The sequence below is a fragment of the Mus pahari genome, chromosome 6 (assembly GCF_900095145.1).
Source record: "Mus pahari chromosome 6, PAHARI_EIJ_v1.1, whole genome shotgun sequence".
NCBI classification, from domain to species: Eukaryota; Metazoa; Chordata; class Mammalia; order Rodentia; family Muridae; genus Mus; species Mus pahari.
This window is the reverse complement of record NC_034595.1, coordinates 9,039,741-9,061,604: the sequence shown is the minus strand read 5'-3', so window position 1 is coordinate 9,061,604 and position 21,864 is coordinate 9,039,741. Positions and strand designations below refer to the sequence as shown.

General features: G+C 42.7%; 1 protein-coding gene across 5 annotated transcripts in view; it reads right to left on the bottom strand.

Moving 5' to 3' along the window:
• The window catches only part of Znf462 (zinc finger protein 462), a 137,520-nt gene that overhangs the window by 8,709 nt on the left and 106,947 nt on the right, over positions 1-21,864 (bottom strand). For all 5 annotated transcript variants that reach the window (XM_029540266.1, XM_021200552.1, XM_029540263.1 and 2 more), the window contains exons 10-11: positions 14,338-14,561; positions 1,689-1,821 (exon numbers count right to left, since the gene is read on the bottom strand). In XM_029540266.1, coding sequence (XP_029396126.1) covers positions 1,689-1,821; positions 14,338-14,561 — 357 coding nt within the window. The remainder of the gene's footprint in view (positions 1-1,688; positions 1,822-14,337; positions 14,562-21,864) is intronic.

Here is a 21,864-nt window from a genome sequence, read left to right as displayed (position 1 = left end):
TGTTAAAAGGTTAAAAAAAAAAAAAAAAAAAAAAAAAAAAAGACGAGAAATCCTGTCATTTGTGAAAACATGGATGTGGACTGTATGTTAAAGGAAACGAGCCAGGCATAAATGCAAATAGCAAATTATTTCACTCCATGTGACGCGTCAGTCAAATTCACTGTGGAATGGACATTTCTGTTGGAATGGACATTTCCAAAGCCCAAGGTTGGGATCCTGGGGACATATTGCTCAAAAGACATTAAATTTCAGGCAAACAGAAAGAATAAGTTTAGGAGATCAATTGTGTGTCATGGTGACTATAACCAATAATACTATTGCAGTTTTAAATTGCTCAGTTGATTAAGATCTTATTCCCCAAGATAAGTGAGGGAAAAACTCCATTTAGCCATTCCGCAATGTGCACCTATTTTAAATCATAAATACGCACACTTTTTTTTTTAACCTGTCAACTAAAACTAAAGAAAATACCAAAGTTTTAAGCCAGAAGCTTTTAAGTAAAAAATCTATACATTGATCACCCTAGGAGACAGGCACTATTATCATTGTCACTGTCATTATTATTTGAGATTTGGTGAACTCACAAAGACAGAAAGCAAAGTCCTGGGGGCCAAGATCCAGTGGGGTAGCTTCAGAACCCTTCATATTACAGGACTAAAGAAACAAGGCTTGGCAGTGGCCGCTAATACTATTCTTCTCATCCCTACAATGGTAGTGGCTATTATGCTTTTCGCTCATATTTACAGTATCTATGCGTGAACTTTTTTGCTCAATCTGCAGTAACTTAAGGAACATATACCAACCTATATTCTTTCTTTTTAATTTTGAGTATGTGTGTGGGTGTGGGCATGCCAGAGGAAAGAGTCTGAGCTCTCAGAACTGGAGTGACAGGTGGTTGTAAACTGATGGAAATGGGTTTCGGGGACCGAACTCGGGTTCTTAAAAGGAGCAAGCACTCTTAGCTGCTTCTGCAGCCCTTCCACCCCCATCTCACCCTGTGTTTTTATATACTCAGAGATGCCCACAGTGCTCTAAAGAGGAAACCAGGACAAGTCTCTAGATCACATAAACATGCCTTCTGCGATTAAACACATGGTGGAGTCTTCTTATCTTAGAATAATGGGAGTGGCAGGGTTGGAGCAATAGTTCAAAACGTCAATAAAAACCTTTGCTGGTGTTTTCTGCAACTACAGGAGAGGGTGAGACACTGTCTCTTCCTCTTGGCAGAGTGAAAGCAGAGCCTTAAGAAGCTAAGGGAATGGCCCCGCAGGGGGAGACATGTATAATGTCCAAGTTCATTACCGGCTCTCACTATGACCCCAGCAGCAATCCAAGTTCAAACTCATTCCTCGATAGCACTACCATGCCATTCGTCTTGCTCCTTGCTGTCTGCATTCTGAAGACTCCTCAGACACTAGTTTTCCTTGCTAGGAACCATTTTTTTTTTCCTTAGCAAACATACATCTATAATTAGAAAGGAAATGTCTGTTTTCCTTTGAGTTTCTATAGCTGGTAATAGTTTGTAAAGACAGGGCCCCTGATGGTGCCTAAGCCAGTCTGTTCTGCTGCTTAACCAAGAAGGATCCTTCCTTCTGTTCTTCCCCCCAGCAGCCTCCTGCCTCCCCCTTCTGTCTCACTGTGGACATTCTGGGTGCCATCTGGGACTCGGGGAGCAGGGTAAGACTAACCTCTGTCCTCAGCCTTGCTGCTCATTTCGTCGTCCTTGTCCTCGTCTTCACTGCTGGAGCTCTCAGTCTTCTCCTTCATCTGTTCCAGCTGATCCAAGTTAACCCGGCCAACCAGCTCAAAGTTACGGCTGACCTGAAAAGGGGCCAAGCGAACGATGGAGAAATGAACCACAGACAGCACGGCCACTCTTGGAAGAGATCTTCCCGGCATCATTTATTTCCCCTATGTGTTTTTTTTGCATCTGAGTCCAGACAAGCCAGGAACCTGAGAGATCCGTTTCTTCATTCTGACTCTTAGAGACAGATCTGTTCTTGGCTTCCCATTCCAACACTGGACCTCCTCACCAAACTTGTGAGTCTCAGGTACAAAAAGCAGAGATAGGCCCAGAGCATCACAAAACATATCACATTGTATCAACACTGAATTTAAAACGAAACGTGTCCATTGTTAACTACCCAAGTTTTCAATACTTCTGTATGCAAAGAGGCTCCTTCCTACAGATGTCCTGACTACCTGTCAACCATGCTCCTGGGATGTATCAGTGAGGACCATCAGACCTTTAACTCTAGATTAAATGGAAGACCGTGCTATTGCTACTAGTTGGGTTACATGTTTGAAACTGACTATATAGCCTATTTACAAGACACAAAACACAGGTAACTAACCTTAAGAGCTACTGAAATGTGTTGACCGTGAGGCTGTCGGGATGGTTTAATGGGAGAACTTAAAAGTGCTCAGTAATGAAAGTGCCTGAATGAGGAGCTTCAGGGGCAGAGACAGAGCAGTCTCAAGACATGCACACAGACACACACATACAGACACAGATACAGACACACACAGACACACACACAGACACATGCACACAGACACACATGAGCGCATGCGCGCGTGTGCGCGCACACACACACACACACACACACACACACACACACACACAGTGGGTGGTTTTTATTTATCTAAAATGTAGTTAGACTAATGTGAGAACCTGAGCTTCCCTCAAAGTATCATTCAAAGGAAGCAATAATCCAAACTATTATGTCTTAACGAGCTCTGGTTTGGGGTTATCAGATCAACAGCAGCACAAAGATGTGCCTTCTCCGCACACATAGAGTTGTTAGTGGTGACAGGTGAGGCCGCTAGAACAAGCTAGAGCTTTATGCTCTGTATGAGGTGTGTGTTCTGTTCCCCCTTTTGAAGGCCAGGGCAGGGGGGATATCAAGACAAATGCCACTCGGTCCCTGCCTCCAGAGGCTCCCAGGATACTTAGGGAAAGAAGGCAGACATCATTAATTAGGTAGGCATGGTCCACAGCTGCCACAGTAGACAGTGCAATGAGAGCACAAGGGAGGAAAGAGGGCTTACAAGACAATTCAGAGTACTCTCTGGGGCCAGGCTGGGACAAATGTGCTGAGCACCACCAATTCCATATGCCCAGCAGATGGGATCGTCATCATTGGCTGTGACAAATGAGAGGGATCTCAACTCAGGGTACCAGGGCCAACTCGGCTCTATGATGAGACTTAATACTGCTCTGGCAACCTTGCATAGGAGACTGGTACAGCTAGGGGGAGGCAGGAAGCACTGCTCTACCCATGAGGATGGAACCTGGGAAGCCAGTTGATCTCTTCCCATGCTGGGCCTGGGCTTCCACCTCGAAGTCATTAGTTCTCTCCCTTTGTCCCTTCCCTTTCTTACGGGTTTCTGAAGAACTATGCTTATCTCTATTTTTCCTTGTTAGAAAACTGTTCACATTTCAGATTCTGCACAATTTTAAAACAGTATGTGGCACTTCCATGGCAGACGTTCATCCCAGGACAACCCAGGATTTATCTGTCCTGAAGATGTCTATAATCTCTGCAAAGCAATTAAGACTTAAAACCATTTCTATTTTTTTTTTTTTTTTGCTATGTAATGAGAAGATTTCTAAAATTAAAAAAAAAAATCTGTATAGTGCTGGGTTATTCTACCATTTAAAACCCCCCAAACTAGCCATCTAAATGCTAATCTGAGCACAGAGGGAGGACTCCTCTTTTGCTTCTGCCCCTATTAGCCTATCATGTCTCCTGACTGGATAAACCTCATTCCAAAACTGGGTCCGAAGCATCCATTTCCCCTCTTCCTGTATCTATTCCCCAGCATGGGCAGAGTCATCCTTTAAGAAAATATTAAGAGGCCAGGGGGATGTCTCAGTCAGTAAAAGCTTCCTGTAGAAGGATGAGGAGCAATGTCTGGATTCCCCAGGACCCACAGGAAAAGTCGGATGCGGCTGTGCGCCCTGTAGTCCTAACTACAGAGGAGGAGGAAGAAGATTCCCTGGGGCTAACTGGCCGGCCAATGGAGCTGAGTGGGTGAGCTCCAGGGTGGGCGAGAACTACTGTGGAAAGTGATTAAGAAAGATGCTCAATGGCCACCTGTAGCCTCCATACATGTACATACATAAAGGCCCCTGTACATACACATGGATGAGTAGAAAATGCCAATCTTTGCCCTGAGGGTCAATTTCAAATTTTGTGCTGTGGGTTACAGGCTTTACCCAAGCTCTCCTCTTTCCATCGTCTCCACTTACTGAGCTTCCCAACATGCCCCTTCTGCTAAGCCTGGGCCTGCCACATGCCTTGCACACGTGGACTCAGTTGCCCAGCCCAGCCGAGGGTCTTCATCAGGAAGCCTTCCTGTTGTTGCTCTGCCATTAATCACACTGCTTCTCCCTCCCACAGCATCCAGACTCGCTCACATCACACACACCCTCCTGCTCTGCCTCCCTGCCTCCAAGCTGCAAACCCTGACGACAGACTCTCTGTCCTCTCCCAGTTCCATCTCTTCTCAACAACAGTGTCTACCTCCAATGTCTTCGGCCCTGTGTGACACACACAGTGTTCCGTGAGTGAATGTCATCTTGAATCACCTGACCATAGTTCATAAGAGGATATGATCTCCTAGTCCTCTGTGTATTTACCTGGGGTTATGTTATTCCTGGCTCTCGTGTTCTTTCATGTTCAGGTTTCATTTCATAACTGAAATTTCCAGATGTAAAGTAAAAGAGTATGAGCCAAAGGGTATACACTTGATTAAGGTTCCAATGTACCTCTCAGTTAGCTTTGGAGAGGACCAAAGGTCTTCCCTGAACCAGGTGACTGATGGCTAAGTGGCTAATATCTTGATGGCCCAGAAGATAAATTGAAGGCCATTCATCTCCGCCACCTCCCAGGACCAGAAGTAATATCCCATCATCCTGTTTCCATAAAAGGTGACAACCAAGGGAGAAAGAGCGGGTCTAGGAGCGTTTTATCGAGAACCCTTCCCCGAGTTTCACGTGTCCGAAGCTCATGTTCAGATTGTAACACTATATGCTGACCCACATGTTCTGTGAAAATCACACATGAGTGACCCCAACCCAACATCTCCATCAAAAGTCACTAACCCAGTGTAGGGTGAAAGCAGCTGCGAAGAGGGATGTGAGAAATGGCGTCCATGAGCTGATCAGCAAACACTGACCCCTGAACTGTGATGTGATGACCCCAGGAACCCCCTTTCCCAGCTAATGACAGCTTTCACAACCTTTCCTATTTGTTGGGTTTAAACCATTCAGGAGATGGGGGAGAGGAGATGAAATAGATTTAGATCTGTTCTTTGAATATACCCCACCCCTGCCACGCCAGCTTGCTTTAAGAATTATGCAATTGATTAAGATTACCAAGTTGAACATGCATTTTCGTGCTGCGTCCAGATGGGCACAGAACAGATTGATATAGACATGCTTGCTGGAGACAGAATGGAACTTGCCACACTCATCTTCAGGTGATGTCACAGACATCAAGTAGGAAAGACTGTGACAAAGCAAGTCCAACCTCAGGTTTTCAGGGGACAGAGTTCAGCCTCCTATTGGCTATACATACCTTCACATGAGACACCCAACCAAGACTCTTGTATTCCCTACAGTTTATTATCACTGGAAGGAAGAACAGCCAGAGTAAACTTGCCTTTCTAGAAAAAGGAAAAGCAGAGAACATGGCGCCATGACCTGTGGTATGGTTGTTAACTGGCACCGTGGAACTGAGAATGACTTATACACAGGCTGAGAAATTTGTTTTGTAAAGGGCCCTATAAGTGACTATTGGAAGCTTTCTGGACCACAAAAACTTAATTGCTCAAAACCCACCAGGAACAATATGTAGAGATGCATACAAATATACACATATAAACACTTGTGTACGGACAGCAAACTTTGGAATCTGTAGGCTTTTGAGTTTTTCAACTATTTAAAAACTTCCCTTTCTTGGATGGTTGGCCATGTAAACTCATGGTGCACTGGAATTGGCCCACTGGCCCCCTTTTGCTAGTCCATGTCATAAGCAGATCCTTGGCTGTCTTTGAAAGTCAGATGGATATGTAGGAAGGGAGTCAGTGTGAAAAACAAAATATTAGCTGAAGGATTATTGCCCACAGGAGCATGGTCAGGGAGGCAGATGAAAAATTATCCTGAAGGGGCTGGTGAAGGAGCAGTTAAGAGCACTGTCTGCTCTTCCAAAGGACCAAGGTTCAATGTCCAGCACCCACATGGCAGCTCACAAGCATCTATAACTCTACTTTCAGTCTTTTTCTGACTTCTGTGAGCAACAGGCATGCATGTGGTGTATAGACACATGCATCCAAAGCACCCTTATACATAACAAATAATAAGGTATTAATTTTTTTTTAAAAGATTTATTTATTATTATATGTAAGTACACTGTAGCTGTCTTCAGATGCTCTAGAAGAGGGTGTCAGATCTCATTACGGATGGTTGTGAGCCACCATGTGGTTGCTGGGATTTGAACTCAGGACCTTTGAAAGAGCAGTCGGTGCTCTTAACCACTGAGCCATCTCTCCAGCCCTAAGGTATTAATTTTAAAAGTAGGTTGCATTCTTAGCTAGTAGCATCTTTGCTAAGAGTTAGAGGAAAACCTTAAAGAGAGGACATTGATATTCACTAATGTTGTCCTGAAGGGCAGGAATCCTTTCTGTTTTCCGGTTTAATACTATTCTACATGTAGTTGTCTACACATGTAGTTTACATGTGGTATTATTTAAATCTATTGGTGACAGGATAACCCACATGAGCTATGCATCCCAGCAGTCAGGAGGCAGAGGCAGGTGGATCTCTGTGAGTTCCAGGCCAGCCTGGTGTACAGAATGATTTCCAAGACAGCCAGAGCTGTTAGATAGAAAAAAAAAAAACTGTCTCAAAAAATTCAAAAAGGGGAATACAAAAACCAAAAACCCACACAAGATCACAACATATAAAGAATTCATGACATTCACATCCCATAAATCTGGTTGCTGAGGTGAGAAGAAAATCAGATACTCTCTAGTTAAAAGATTAAACAAAATACTTAGTGAATATCTGTTACATACTATAAATGTATCCATCCAGTGGTCTTTACATGCACCCCATTTTTCTTAGACTGCTGTGTACAGTATGCTACAGTTATCTTCCACATCAGAAGATGAGAACACAACAGGAAATAAGGGCTAAAGGCATGATGTGATGATTCTCTTATTTTCAGGAGGATAGCTCAGGCTTTTTCTGCTATAACAAACCATCTGTAAGAATGCAAAGGCACACTCAGGATCCACTAAGGTGGATAACCCAGGCGAATAAAAACAAACAAGCAAACACCCAGTAGGTATTGATACCACTATTGTGGTGGAAACTTGATGGGTAGGTGGCGTCCCTTGAAAAGTTTTCTTCAAAATAAAAGACTTTTAAAGAACAGTACAAAGAGATAAACCTGAAGTGGCTAGAGGGGTAAGGAACACAGAAGACAAAGTCCAGATCCAATTTCTTGAAACTGAATTCAGCTTCTGACCAACTTAACTTGGACAAAGTCCAGAAGAAGTCTACTCCTTTGGAGGCCCTGGTATAATTCTAGACACAAGCTGTGAGGAAAGCCAGAGAAGTCCAGCATCAAGAAACTCTGATCGGGTCAGTTAAGCTGTTGCCCACCTTCTGGATCCAAAGCACAAATGCTGGCAGGGCCGCCAAGGTTGGATAAGTTCAACCAACAGGCTTCCTCAAATTTCATCTTTGAAAAGTGATTTCATTTCACTCAATGATTCATTTCATTGTGTTTCTGCAGCAGACACTGTTAGATTGTAGAAGAAAATACAGGAATGTCGAACGAAGAGCAGGTTAGAAGTGAGAGCACCAGGTTTGACCAGGGAAGACAGTGAATACTTTCAAAGGTTATGGGCAAATAATGTCTTTGTCTAATGTTGACTTGATAAATATTGCCCAGAGCTCGTGGAAGTACACGCCGCCTCTGGAAAGCAGTCACATGTCTTACTTGTCTAATTCCGGTTTATCTGTCTTCTCAACCCCATGAAAGAGACAGATGTCCAGCTGACATATCAACAAACAAAGCCAACAGGAGGGAGATCAGTGCTGAAAGAAAACAAGCCTCCTCAGAGGCTTGGAGCCCGCAGACGTCCTCAGAAGCCCCGGGACGGCTCACTGGGACTTAGTTCAGAAACTGAACACAACAAAAGAAATGTGGCTAAAGGTTTGTCTGGTGGTTTGGAGAGAGTGAAAATCTACAGTACAAATTTCATTTTCTGAAATTTTCACTACGGTGTATTTTATGGATTTAGAAAACTGATTTAAGAGGCCAGAGCTTGTTGCTTGCTTCTGGATTGAAGGTTCTTTTGTTTCCTGGAAACTGCGCACATGTGCGCGCGCACACACACACACACACACACACACACACACACACACACACACAGAGAGAGAGAGAGAGAGAGAGAGAGAGAGAGAGTCAAAGATACACATTTCTTAGACTTCAGTTGCCTGAGACTCCATTTGTATAAAAAAAAATTAAAAACATTTCAAAGTAAATTCAATTAGTAAATGTATACTGCCTGAATAGACTATCCTAAATGTAATATACTGAACATGAGAATTTTATGAGAAAACCAAGCTAGAGATAATATATTTTTATGTTCCTTTAAGTAGCAAAGAGACTTCAGAACTATGAAACAACATTAACAAGGTACTGAAATAAACTTAAAATTTTCTTCAAAATAAAAATGGTTTTTGTTTTTGTGTTAAATGTAAGACATATAAGCTCTTTTTTAGCAAGACTTTAAGGCTCCTAGAAGTGTTAAGCCTGCATGTTTCACGGGAACTGTGGAGAAGTGGTGTCAGTAGCTAACATTTTATTGTGTAAGTGCAGAGGGAGGGGAGGAGGAGGAGGAAGTGACAGAGTAAAGTGCAGCCTTCGAGAGGATCGAGTGAGATCAGAAAAAGACAGAGTCAAAGGATGAGAAAAATGAAACAGCCTACACTGTTTACTTTAGATCCCGAGAGATTACACGTGATTCCTTGCTCGCTGGCACAGAGAAAGGTCTAGAAGGACAGGATTCTGTTTGTCACCACTAAAATGAGGGTTCTGATCGCCACCCTTTCTCCTCTGCACTCTGGCTTCTGGGGATAAACATGGCAGCCTACATCAAGTGCACTTGACATTTTGGTTCTTAAATGCAATGATGTATTTGACTTCAAGGACCCTTTCCGCTATTACCAGCTTTCTGTCCACGGCACATGATATCAGCATCTTTAGAGATGTGCCTCAGGTTTACAGCCTTGGCAGTGAGAACTCAGATGTCCAGGGTTGGTATGCCCAGGTCTGTTTAATAAAATCCTTTGATGTAAAAACACATTCTACACAGCCTTATAGATAGACTCTTTTAGATTTTCTCCACCATACAACATCACCTAAAGTGATTTGTGCCAGGATATAAAAGGCAATACACTCAACATTATCTTACTGAAAACATGGCAGCAATCTCCACCTCAGATTTTTTTGTTGACAACTTATGAATTAGTCTGGAGCTATTGGTTCAACGATTAATTTGGCAGAAAGTTCTTCTGAAACTTAGCATTTACTAAGGACTTGCTATGTACCAGAGTTTGGGGACTGAAGTATAATTTATCTTATTTATCTATTTTAAGAGAACAATTCAACTTTTTTTTTTCTTTAAGTAAAGTGACTGATTTAGACCTTCACCCAGGTCAGTTTAGAATTATCTTCACCTTGGAGGTGATCCCTCAAATTCTTTATAATTGAACCTTATTCCCAAGATGCAGCCCTAGGCAACTTCTGAGCTACTTCTTGTTGCTTCAGTGCTGTACTTTCTAGAAGCTCACATAAAAACCGAAGTCTGATTTCTGTCCATTTAATATGATCTGAGACCCATCCATGCTACTAAACATCAGTAATTTATTCCTTACCCACAAGCAGCTTTCCACTGGATAGAAAGTCTGTGTTTCAGTTCTATTTTAAGCCAGTGTGGTGGTTTCAGTAGGAAGGGTTGGCACAGGTTCACAGATTTGAATGCTTGGTCATCAGGGAGTGGCACTACTTGACAAGGATTAAGAGGTGTGGCTTTGTTGAAATAGGTGTGCCCTTGTTGGAGGAAATATGTCACTGGGGATGGGCTTTGAGGTTTCAAAGGCCCAAGCTAGACCCAGACTCTCAATTCCTGTTGCCTAATACTCCAGATGTAAAACTATTAGCAAGTTCTCTAGCACCATGTCTGTTTGTGGGCTGCCATGCTTCCCACAATGACAGTAATGGATTAAACCTCTTAATGTAAGCAAATTCCAACAAATGCCTTCTTTATAAGAGTTGCTGCATTCATGGTGTCTCTTCACAGCAATAAAACCTTGACTAAGATAGCCAGAGCAGAATTGCTGGGTGTCATAGTAACACAGTACTTAACATTTACACAGCCTGGCAAACTGCTCCAAAGTGGCTGCACCCCTTTTTGCTTCCACCAGAAACTCCAGGATAACTTCAACTTTCTCCACATCCTCAGTAACACCTTGGTCTTGACAGCCTGGAATCAACCAACTTGGTAGATAAAGAAAACTTAATGTTTCTTTAGGCTCTACTTTGCTAGTGGTAAATCTTGTCAAGCATCTTTGAATGGACATATTTACCACTTGTCTGTGCTTTCTGGAGAAGTGTCTATTCAAAATTTTCACTCATTTTGAGTCAAGTTAAAAGAGTTCTGTGTATGTGTTGGTTCCATGGCCTGGTACTTCAATACTTGACAAATGTTTGTTTCAGGCTGTTGGCCTTTTGCTTTCTTAATGGGATCTTCTAATGGTGTCTTAGTTTGGGTTTTACTGCCGTGAACTGACATCATAACCAAGGCAACGTTTTATAAAAACATTTAATTGGGGCTGGCTTACAGGTTCAGAGGTTCCGTCCATTGTCATCAAGGCGAGGACATGGCAGCATCCAGGCAGACATGCAGCAGGAGGAGCTGAGAGTTCTCCATCTTCATCTGAAGACTGCTAGCAGAAGACTGGCTTCCAGTCACTAGGATGAGGGTCTTAATGCCCACACCCACAGAGACAGACCTACTCCAACAAGGCTACACCTAGTCCAACAGAGCCACATCTTCTAATAGTGCCAAGTGTGTACATACCATCACAGAGGGACACTTAGTTCTGATGACATTCAACTTCCCTTTTGTCTCAATGCTCACAGCTTTTGATTCTTATCTAAGCAGTATTCTGACATCTAACATTTCATTTCTTATTTCTAGCAAAATTCATGCTTCACCAAAATGTTCATAGGTTAGCCCAAATACTTATGACCATTTTTTAACTGGTTTTAATTAGAGACCAAGGGTCAAAACGTCTATGTGCAAATCTAATTGTTTCGGAGCTCCCTTCGGAAGAATACCCTCTCTCTACTGTGTTGACATGCTTGATTGAAATCAAGCGGCCACACTCACAAGACTGTCTACTCGTGGACTTGTTCTGCTCCGTTAAACTGAGCAATGCCACACTCTCTTAACTACTGTAGCTTTACTTTAAGCTCTGAAAGCAAGAGTTGAGTCTCTCAACTGTGCTTCTGTTTATTGTTTAGACAAATCCACATCATTTGCATTGCCACATTAAGTTTTAGATTTAGTTATCATTGTCTATAAAAAATACTGTCCTAAGTTTAGATGAAGATTCTGTAGGTCTGATTAGAAAAAAAGATCAATACTGAATTAGTTACCTATTTCATGAATGTGGTACATATGGAAACAATATAAGTCTTTTGTTTCTCTCAGTAGGACTATGTAGCTCTCAGTGACTAGATCTTACAGCTCTTAGGTTAATTTCATACCAAACTATTTTATTCCTTTTGATGTTAATACACGTAATAAATCTTTTACAATCTTTGTTTTCAGCATTTAGCAATTTATTTTTGTACCTGTCTCATATCCTGTAGCCTCGATCATTTCCTGAGTGTTCTAGCAGTTTTTTTATACTATCATCAGGATTTCGTAGCTATTACGATCTGGGAGTAAAACAAGTTCTATTTCCTTCTAATTTTCTTAGGCCTTTAACTCCTGGTTTTTGCCTTAGAGTCATTATCAGCAGTCAGTCTAGAACACACCGACAGCTCCCATAGCCTTTCTATGAAGCCTGACATTTGTATACCATTCGCTGATGAACAGCCACGCTTTGCTAGTGCACAGTGCCAGTGCTCATCTGCTGAAAACCAGTTTCAACCGCACTGAATTGTATTATGTGATCATCATTTAGGAGGAAAAAAAAAGAGAGAGAGAGAATAGAAAAGTGCTGCTATCTAATAAGCATGAATCTCATAAACTTAATAACAATCCAGACCAGATAGAATCCACAGGGGCATGCTGAAAGTGGCGAATCCTCAGTTGCAGGTAGGTACTCATTGGACTTAAAACACTCATCAACCAAGAAAGGGCAAAATTGAAAAACATAGCACGACGTGGTAAAATCATCACAAAACTTATCTAAAATACAAGATATCGTTACTGGTTTCATATTTCAGGCCTTTGAGAGCGTGGTTGCCTTTATGGTAAATACAATTCTTGCTATATTGGAGCACAATTTTACTCACACACAGTCTATGGGCCATAGACTGAGTGCCAACGCAGGCAGAACAAGGGCTCCATCTACTCTTAAAAGGCTTTCTGTCCTTCGAATAACAATCCCTACTGGTCAGCCAGAAAACAGGCCTTCATATGCGAGCAGCTTCCTAATGCACAAATGCACACACAATAAGCAACGAGCAAATGCAATTACTTGGGTTTCTTTGTTCTAAGAGTCCTGAATTCGGTTCCCTCTTTCTGGAGAACACACTTCACAGCCCAAAGTCCCGAGCCCCAGCCTTCAACTGACTGCTCAGGATGCCTGGTATCTGGTTTGGTTTCTGTCAGTCCCTGAATTTTCTAGTAGTTTAGAATCTGCTGCATCCACAAGGGAAGAATATCTTCCTGATTTGTTCCCAAATGGGAGCCCGAAGGCTTGCACGCCATAATAGAAGGATGACTGTGCATAAATAAGGTGCGCATGAATGAATGAATACGAGGAGCTTGGTCTGGGATACACCCCCCCCCCCGCCCCCTGAGTTAGGATGAAACACTCCCGGGAAGACAGAGGAAGAAAGGATATGAAGATTTCTGAGTGCAGCAATCTAGAATTTTCTTTTCTCTTACTTCAGGGGCTGTCACGGGCAACCAGAGAAGTTGCAAGCAAGCTGTTAAAATGTGGACCCAGAGCAAAGAAAGCTCTGGTAGCCCTTACCAAGAGATGATTCAGGCAATAAAATATTTATAACGTGGGTTTGGAAGGCTAAGAACGAGTGGCCATGTTTCTGCTGAAAAGGATTCAGAGTGAGAAAAATGGAAACGGGATCAAAAATGCTTTTCATTATGTCTTGAGTAAATGCTTAATAGATGTTTTGGATTTGGTTAATTAGAAAGGATTGCAGTAGGCTATTTTCAGAAACAAATACTAATCATAACTCCTTCTGTGCTTGGGGCAATATGCAAAACCTGTAACTACAGTAAGCAAAATAATCCCTATACTAAGATAGCCATCACGTGTAGCTCTAACTCTCAGCAAATCTACAGAAGAGAATTTCCCCCCCACAAAATCTCCTTCCTATATCATTAAAAAGCATATCAATTTCTTAAATTGATCACATATGTATAGTAATGCCTTTCAAAGTTGTAATTAGCAAAACCTTAGAAACAACTTACATGACCGAGAGTCAAGGCATTGGCAACTAAGTGGCCACAGCCTGTCATCTTTTATTGGATAAAGTTTTATTCAAACACCACTGTGTCTGTGGCTGCTTTCTTGCTATATACTAATGGTGGGTTTGAACAACTAACTGCCACTGAAACTACATATGGCCACCCCAAAACAAAAGATCTACTGACTGCCCTTTACAGGAAGTCGGCCAACACTATAATAATTAAGCACATTTAAAATAAGACAAAATTTTAGACAGGACTTTAAAAAAAAAAAAGCAAGATATGTTGTTTTATATACAATATAAACAAAATTATGTAAAACAAATGAAACAAGTATAGAAAAGATTCCCCCAAAGTTTTGGACAGTGGAGGTATGAGTGAGTTATTTGCCATATCTACTTTTTCCACGTTCTAAAATGATCTTACATTTCTTTTAATCTAAGAAAATCAAGTTTTACTGTAATTACCACTTGAATTCGTCTCCCTGGCTTACACACAGTAGATGTGACCACACTAACCCGTCTCCCCCACAGGAGTGCTGAGGTGGGGGCGGGGGGGGGGAGGCAGGAAGTCCTGGGCAAGTACCTTGTGCTCATCCCGAAGGTGAGTGTCCAGTTCCTCCGTGTGCTTGGTCTCATAGTAGCAGAGCTGGCATTTGTAAGGTTTCAGTTCATTGTGCTTTTCTATGTGTTGCTGGAGACTCTCGTCACTGGAGCAGGTGAAGGTACACTTATCACAGCGGAAAACTACTCCCTGCAAGTATTTTGACAGTTTGGAACGGCACACTTCAATGGGGACAACTCGCTCTTCTGTGGAAACAAATCGAATGGAGAGATGGGCGTTTTTACTGACGGAAAACAGATGTTCTCTCTTGGAACGTAAGAGGAAATGGACCCATTCAATTCCGATACTTCCTGTAGGTCTCAGTCTGTGAACAACACACACACACACACACACACACACACACACACACACACACACACACAGTATCCCTCCCTGACGTTCCTAAACGACACACAACCCACCAGCACAACTGGGTACGTGGAAGATCAAAAGCTTTTGTGCACTCAATACCAGGCTTGGTACATGATTAGATTGGGGCAGGTGGAAAGGTGTTAGATAATTTCCAAATAAAGGTTGGTTAAGCATGGAAGTGGCTGCCATGTTTACCAACATTAATAACCATCGATGAGATCATTTTAATGTCCTTCTTCAGTAAGTGCCATGATGGCTGCATGCCAGGTGCCTCTCGGGGAACGTAATGATATTAACCCGGTACCTATGGACTACCCTCTGTGTTTCACTTTCCAAGGATTCCAAGGCTAGAGTTTACTCCCATTTTTAGAATAAATAAAAATGAGGAACAGCATCCTACTTCCAGATTAGGGATCAAAGCCAGGGTCCCACATATGTTCAGCAAACACTCTGTCACTGAGCTAAATCTCTGGCGAGGAACCACCTTTGAAAATGTTCTGGAGTTCAGTCAGTGCACCTGATAGAGCTGAGATGTGAACGCAGGCTAAGCTCATTGCTATTTCCGCTCCTGCCCCCCCCCCCCCAAGACATTTTCTAGGATGTTCTTCCCCAGTCTTGAAAGCAGGGGCGTCTCTACAGAACTCAACTAACAAGTATACTTAGCTCACAAGTGAAAAGTGTTGTGGATAACATTGAGGGGGAGGGGGAGGTCCCTTGGAACCATTGAAGATTTGTGTCTTTCCAGAGAAATCTGTAATCTGATTGCCACAAGAGGAAGAAAATTCCTAGCTGGAAAGAGAGGACGTGGGTGCCTCTCGCACTCCCACACCAAATGCTGTAGGGCTGGAAATGCATCCGCTTGTGGAGTTTACACTCTCTCGCCCTCGTGTTTAACTGCTCAAATTGAATTTCACACCAGTCTGCCCAGAGTACTGGTGCACGTGCCAGATATCCATAACTGGGATAAAATTAAAATCTGTGCTATATATGCAAGAATCAAATATAGCGTGTGTTTTCATGCTGAGTCTGGATTTCAGAAGACCCGGAAAGTTTACAAATGGACGCACAAAACATATACTTATATTATTTAGAGACAGCAATGTATTATTAAGTCAGGAAAGCATGATTTTGTTCCCAGAGACACTGAGTAGTGACATTAGTCTTTTGCATTCTGATGCTGCTCCCTCCTCCAGCCTTCCCCTTGTTATTGGCTGCACTCGGACCCAAGGGAACTCCCCCCACCCAACATCATGTCTTCATCTCAGCCACAACATTCTAACTGCAGGGCACTCACTGCCTTGGAGCCCTGAATGTAGCGCCTCATCGGCCAGCAAGACGCTGGGCACAGAAAGCGTTAAGGGTGGTGTCTGTAACATACTCCCCAGAGATCAAATGCATATGTTATTTTCCCTATACAAAGAGTCAGTTGCTTATTTAGAAATATAAATATTTTAAAATCCAAAGTACAGCAGACAGCTAAGAAACACATGATTATAAAGTAATCTGCACATTTTCTTAGAATAGCAAATGTTTAACAGTCTTCTAAGCCATTCAGTTCCATGGTTTGGTGTAAACGGAGGGGGAAATGCCTTGGCATAAATTAGTTAGCCTGAAGGAGTCCATTCTAGAATGTTCTACTACTCCTGGATTTCTCAAAACAGTAGCATGACTGACATCTGGAGGCTAGACAGTTCTTTGTGGCAGGCACTGTCCTGTGAACTGTAGCATGCTTAACAACTTCTTCTTCTTTTTTTTTTTTTTTNTTTTTTTGGTTTTTGTTTTTCGAGACAGGGTTTCTCTGCATAGCCCTGGCTGTCCTGAAACTCACTCTGTAGACCAGGCTGGCCTCGAACTCAGAAATCCACCTGCCTCTGCTTCCCGAGTGCTGGGATTAAAGGCGTGCGCCACCACTCTTGGCTGCTTAACAACTTCTTTGGACTTCACTCACCAGGTTCTTCTAGCCCTCATTCCTAGGATACCCCAGAATGCCTGCAGGGTAGTGCACTCTTGAGGGTCTGGAAGAACCGGTTGAGAACAATCAAGTTCAGCCAAGGTAGGCATGAACTACAGAATGGGTAAACCTAAGAGGCCAGTCTGCTGCATGGGATGGAGTGGTAGCAATAGTCCCAGGGACACTGCACATTGAGGTTGTCCTTCATGGAAAGGGCTGCCATGATCATTTTTGGCACTTCCATGAGGCTATGGCCCTCTGCTCTCCTCCTCGCTTGTTCCTGATTTATTTTGTCATCTTTACTGCTTCTCTTTTATTCTCTGGCTCTGGCCTGGCCCATCTGCCCTAGATCTGTCAACCTCCATGGAGATGAAGAACAGCTGGGCACACTTTTCCAAGCAACAATGCCTCAAATGCCACGAGGACAGCTATTCAGCAGCTCAACAGTCTGTTGCCCAGAAGTCAATAAATGGTTCTCCCCAACCCCCCTTTTTCTGCATTCACCACTTCCATTCCTCTACCACATCGGTTAGCTTTCTTTGCAGTTTCCAATTTCATGATGCATCATTAAGAATTTTTTACCCAAAGATCTAAGGCCTCAAAGTCATGGCCTGAAGTTCAAATGCTAATAGCAATAATAGCTAATACATTACTTTACCATTGATTAAAAGCTTGTTATGAGGTGAGGTCTATTAGCTGTTATAGTTCTGTATATTGAGACATCAGTGATTATTACTATCATTTGAAGATGTCTGTACAATCTTCCACACACAATACATAAATAAAATTTTAAAAATTAAAAAAAAAATACAAGATTTCCCATTTCCAGTCTAATATATGAGGCTAAGGTAGACCACATCTCTACCTTATTTGAATGTATACTATCATTACCTACCAAGCGAGACTGGAATGCTCCAGGCATGGACTGAATCCCGCCTTGGCTATAGAAGTTCACATTTCTATGAGCACCCCAGTATCATGGGTCTTTCTTGATTTCACACCTCTCAAAATTACCCTGGGTAAGAAGTGTTTGTGACTCAGCACCCAGGAAAGGCTGGGGGGTGGGGGGAGAAGGTATCTCCAGTTTACAACAAAGATGGTTTATCAGTTTCATCTTCTCCTACTCAACTGGTACTCACTGCTTCAGAGAGACATGAAACTGAAGAGGCAGGACTCCAGAGTCATCACTGAAGCACCTGTGCCCTAAGGTGTCCTGAAAGCAGTGCCGGGTATGCTGCTGTCTTAGCAAGGAACCCATCAGAAAAAGCTTCAGAAGTGCCAACTACTAAGGGTCATTTCTTAGCAAGAAGCCACAGGGCTGTGGAGCCTAGAGTCACCAGGTAAGAACTCCTCTGGAAAGGAAACTGTAACACACTGGAGTTTCCTTCCATGAATACCAAGTCTTAAATGAGGCAGCAAAAGAATTGGAATTCCTTGACCCCCACCAATCTTTGCTTGCAAGGCATGCATCAACCCAGAAGGCTGAGCCCAAAGACCCATTCACTACTTGTTGGATAACTGAGTGATAAAGGTTAAAGACTGGAGAAAACCATTAAGAAAACCACATTAGTCCAATGTGGGGGCGCTTGGGAAATGGAGGCAGGAGAGTTTGAGACTAGCCTGGGCAAGGTAGCATGCTTCAGGTCAGATTGGGTTACATAAGACCCTATCTCAAAAGGGTCTGTCGAAGAGGAGAAGGAGAAGGAGAAGGAGAAGGGGAAGGAGAAATTGGAGGAATAGGAAGAGGGTAAGAAGGAAAAAAAAAAGGCATTATTATCTTTCAACCCCCCCTAAAATAAAACTACAAATAAATACGTAAGCACAAGCAACCATCTCCTGGTAAGAGCTATTAAGGTTTGACATTAGCAGGTTTCTAGGGAGAGCTGAGAACAGGAGGTACCTCTCTCACAGGCAAGGACACTGATGGGGTTTCATTAAATCAAAATAATAGTCAAAGTGCCCCTAACCAGACAAATTAGGGGAAATGACTTCCATTCAGGATGCCCTCCTTCAAGACTTAGCCTCAGTCAGGATTTGTCTACTAAAGCAGGAAATAGACCCTTGAAGGTAACATGCCAACTGGAGAGCAATCACAGTGGTGACACAGCTACATAATCACAATGTAAATATTTATCAAAAAGGTTTCGGCCCTGCAATTCAATCAGCACCCAAATTTTCAGGCGTGTTATATAGGAACAAGGCACAGCTGGGCAAGCTGTATGTGAGCTCTGCGCTTCCAATGGTTGTATACTCACAAGACACACAATTGAGAAGCTTCCACTAATGCTCAACTTCCCTCAGAGAACAAACTTTTCTGCATCTTCATGGCTGAACTGCCCTATATCTTAAAACACCAGCAGGCATGCTGCACATCCATTGCTCAAATGAAAACTTACCCAAAGTCCTACCAAATGAGTTCATGAAACAAACATCTAAGTTAGATTTTATCGTATCTTACCAGATGTTGACATCTAAACCCGTAAAAAAAGAGATGATCGAATGATCCTTTGTTTCAACCTTGGTTAAATTCTTATTTAGCAGGTGTCTTACCTCTAGTCTGATTTAGTTTTTTTTTTTCCCCTTGTCTTTCTATGTATTTACAAAGGAAAGGTCAAATTTCTGAATCGTCTCTAAAAACACACATTCCTTGCAGGTGCCTGGAATAGTCCGACGCCATGTTGCAAGTAGGTCTTGCTACAAGTAGCCTCAGAGGTTTACTAGGAGATTACTCCCACTCTGCAGTGGTTGATAGTGTCCCCCCCAATTTATGTCCACTTGGAACTTCAGAATGTGACTATTGGGATAGAGTTTGGGGATGTAATTAAAATGAAAAAGGTCATATTAGATTACGGCTGGCCTAAAATTCAATGCCCCATGTTTTTGTAAGAGACATCACAAAAAGGAACACAGATAACTGGCAATGAGGCCTCAAGAAGGAGGGAGAGGTTGGATGGCTGCCATATAATCTAAGGATATCAAAGCATGCCAAGGGTCTAGGATATGACAAGGAATCAAAGGGTAAGTAGGTGATCTACCACTGAGTTTTATTCCCCATTCCCCATCAAGGATGGGTTTTCTTGATGTTTTAGATGATACATAGGCATCATCTGAAGAGGCTGACAATTCTAGCCTCTGTAACTGACATCATTTAAAGCCAATGAGTTGGTAGATGTGGGTTCTAGTAAACTTAGAAAGAGACTGAAGCCCATCTTAAGTCTTCCTTGTCTGCTGAAATGCTGCCAGGGCTCAGTTTGAGAGCCATCTTTGTCCAGGACTTCTTTCCAGGAACATAAATAGGACTCCTAGACACCCATCACTCACTGTCTTGGATATCCTCTGCATGTGTTCATCTTGAGGAGGTCAGGTATGGGTTTCCTATACCTCATCATACATAATGCTGTCATAACAGAGTGCAGCAAGTTACAAGCAAATGATGGGTGTTTGCGGAACTCAGGAATCAGTAGTATGCTCCCTTTGCCATGGGAGTTCACACCCTTGACTAATTCTCATCAGACTTCCATGGGATGGATTCTTCTCCTCTCATTCCTTCCTTAAATACATCACTCTGTCCCAACAAAGAGATGGCAACTGTCCTTGCCAGTAGCAGCTCTGTTTCAGGGCCAGTTCAGAGTTGTTTTTCTTGTCTTTCATCCCAAGGTTTTTAATTAACTGAGGCCTCAGAAACATCTCATGCTGTAGACTCTGGAGACCAAAGATGTTTATTCATCCGGAGCAGGCAGTGCACAGGTGCAGAAGCCTCATCTCATTACGCTGGGATCGGCCCCAGTGTTGATCTGCAAGGCAGACATTTGACCACATTCATAAGACCAGGCTTTCTCTGTTCTGCCTTGAAGTGGAGATGGCCATCAGAGCCAGAAGTCAGAAGATGCTTAGGGCCCTCTGGCACCTGTGGATTGGGGTCCTCGACTTTGACCTCCAGCCCTACAAAAAGTTCTCTCCTTAGACCCAACTTTCACAGTGTCTGGAACACTGAGCAGGGTGGTGGCAGCTTCCCCAGGGTAAGAGAGTGATGCCAGGGATTCAAAGCAAGGGCTGTGGGTCACACACACCTGGGTTCCAATCCTAGCCTGTTACCCAGGAGTCCTTGGACCGTAGGGAAGTTACTCAGTTTTTCTGAACCTGTTTTTATTCTTTGTCATCAGGGATGACAGTCATATCTACCATGCTGAATTTAGTACATTTACTGTAAAGCACTCACGACAGTAAACACTAATAATGGTAGCTACAGATAGTAGTGTCACTACTGATCTTTTAACTGCACATATTTGGATCATATTTCTACCTTGGTGAGTACAATATTCACAACATATCCACAGAACTAGCGGATAGAAGAGGTTATGACCAATGAAACATGACGGGATCAGATGAAACAACAAAATACTGGGCTGACTCATCATCGTCTGATGACTCGGGTTAAGTTACTGCAGCGCTCCATGACCCCATGGAATAGACTGAGCACCTCTTCATCTATACAACTGGAAACCCAAAACTTTACCAGCATCAATGTGATTGGATAAGGCTAGTCGTTTGACGTTCTACATCAATTTTCCAAAATCTGAACACTTTGGAACTCTGAAACACTTTTCTGGTCTCCATCATTTCATGTTATGGGATGGTCAAAGAGCACTGTATTGTGGTGGGTCAATATATATATATATATATATATATATATATATACCATAGTAGAGATTCCTTCTAGACTTCAGTGTCTGAATTGCTTAATAAATACCCCAAAGCCAACTGATTCTGTTTTCTTCTCTCTCTCTCTCTCTCTCTCTCTCTCTCTCTCTCTCTCTCTCTGAAGGCAAAGATTCCAAGGCCTAATCTTAGGGCATGGCTAATGAAAGGTGGGGATCTTGTGGATTCAAGGCATCTCCACATTGTTGCTGAGATCATTCCTATTGTTGGCTGCTGCTCTTTCTACTGGCCTCACTTTTCTTCACCTTTGCCTTCAATTCTTCATTTGTTTTTTAACGCAACAGTGCTGCAGGAATGACGCTGAGCTACGTCAAATCCTTCGTGAAATGAAGCAGAGCGCCAATAAATTAAATACGCTGAATTAAAAAAGCAGAAGGGATACAGACAAGCAACCCCACCCCCCCACAGTCTTTCTCAGCTTTGCACTTCCTAGTCACAAGACAGGAGGCCCTGTGATGGGGCTGTTG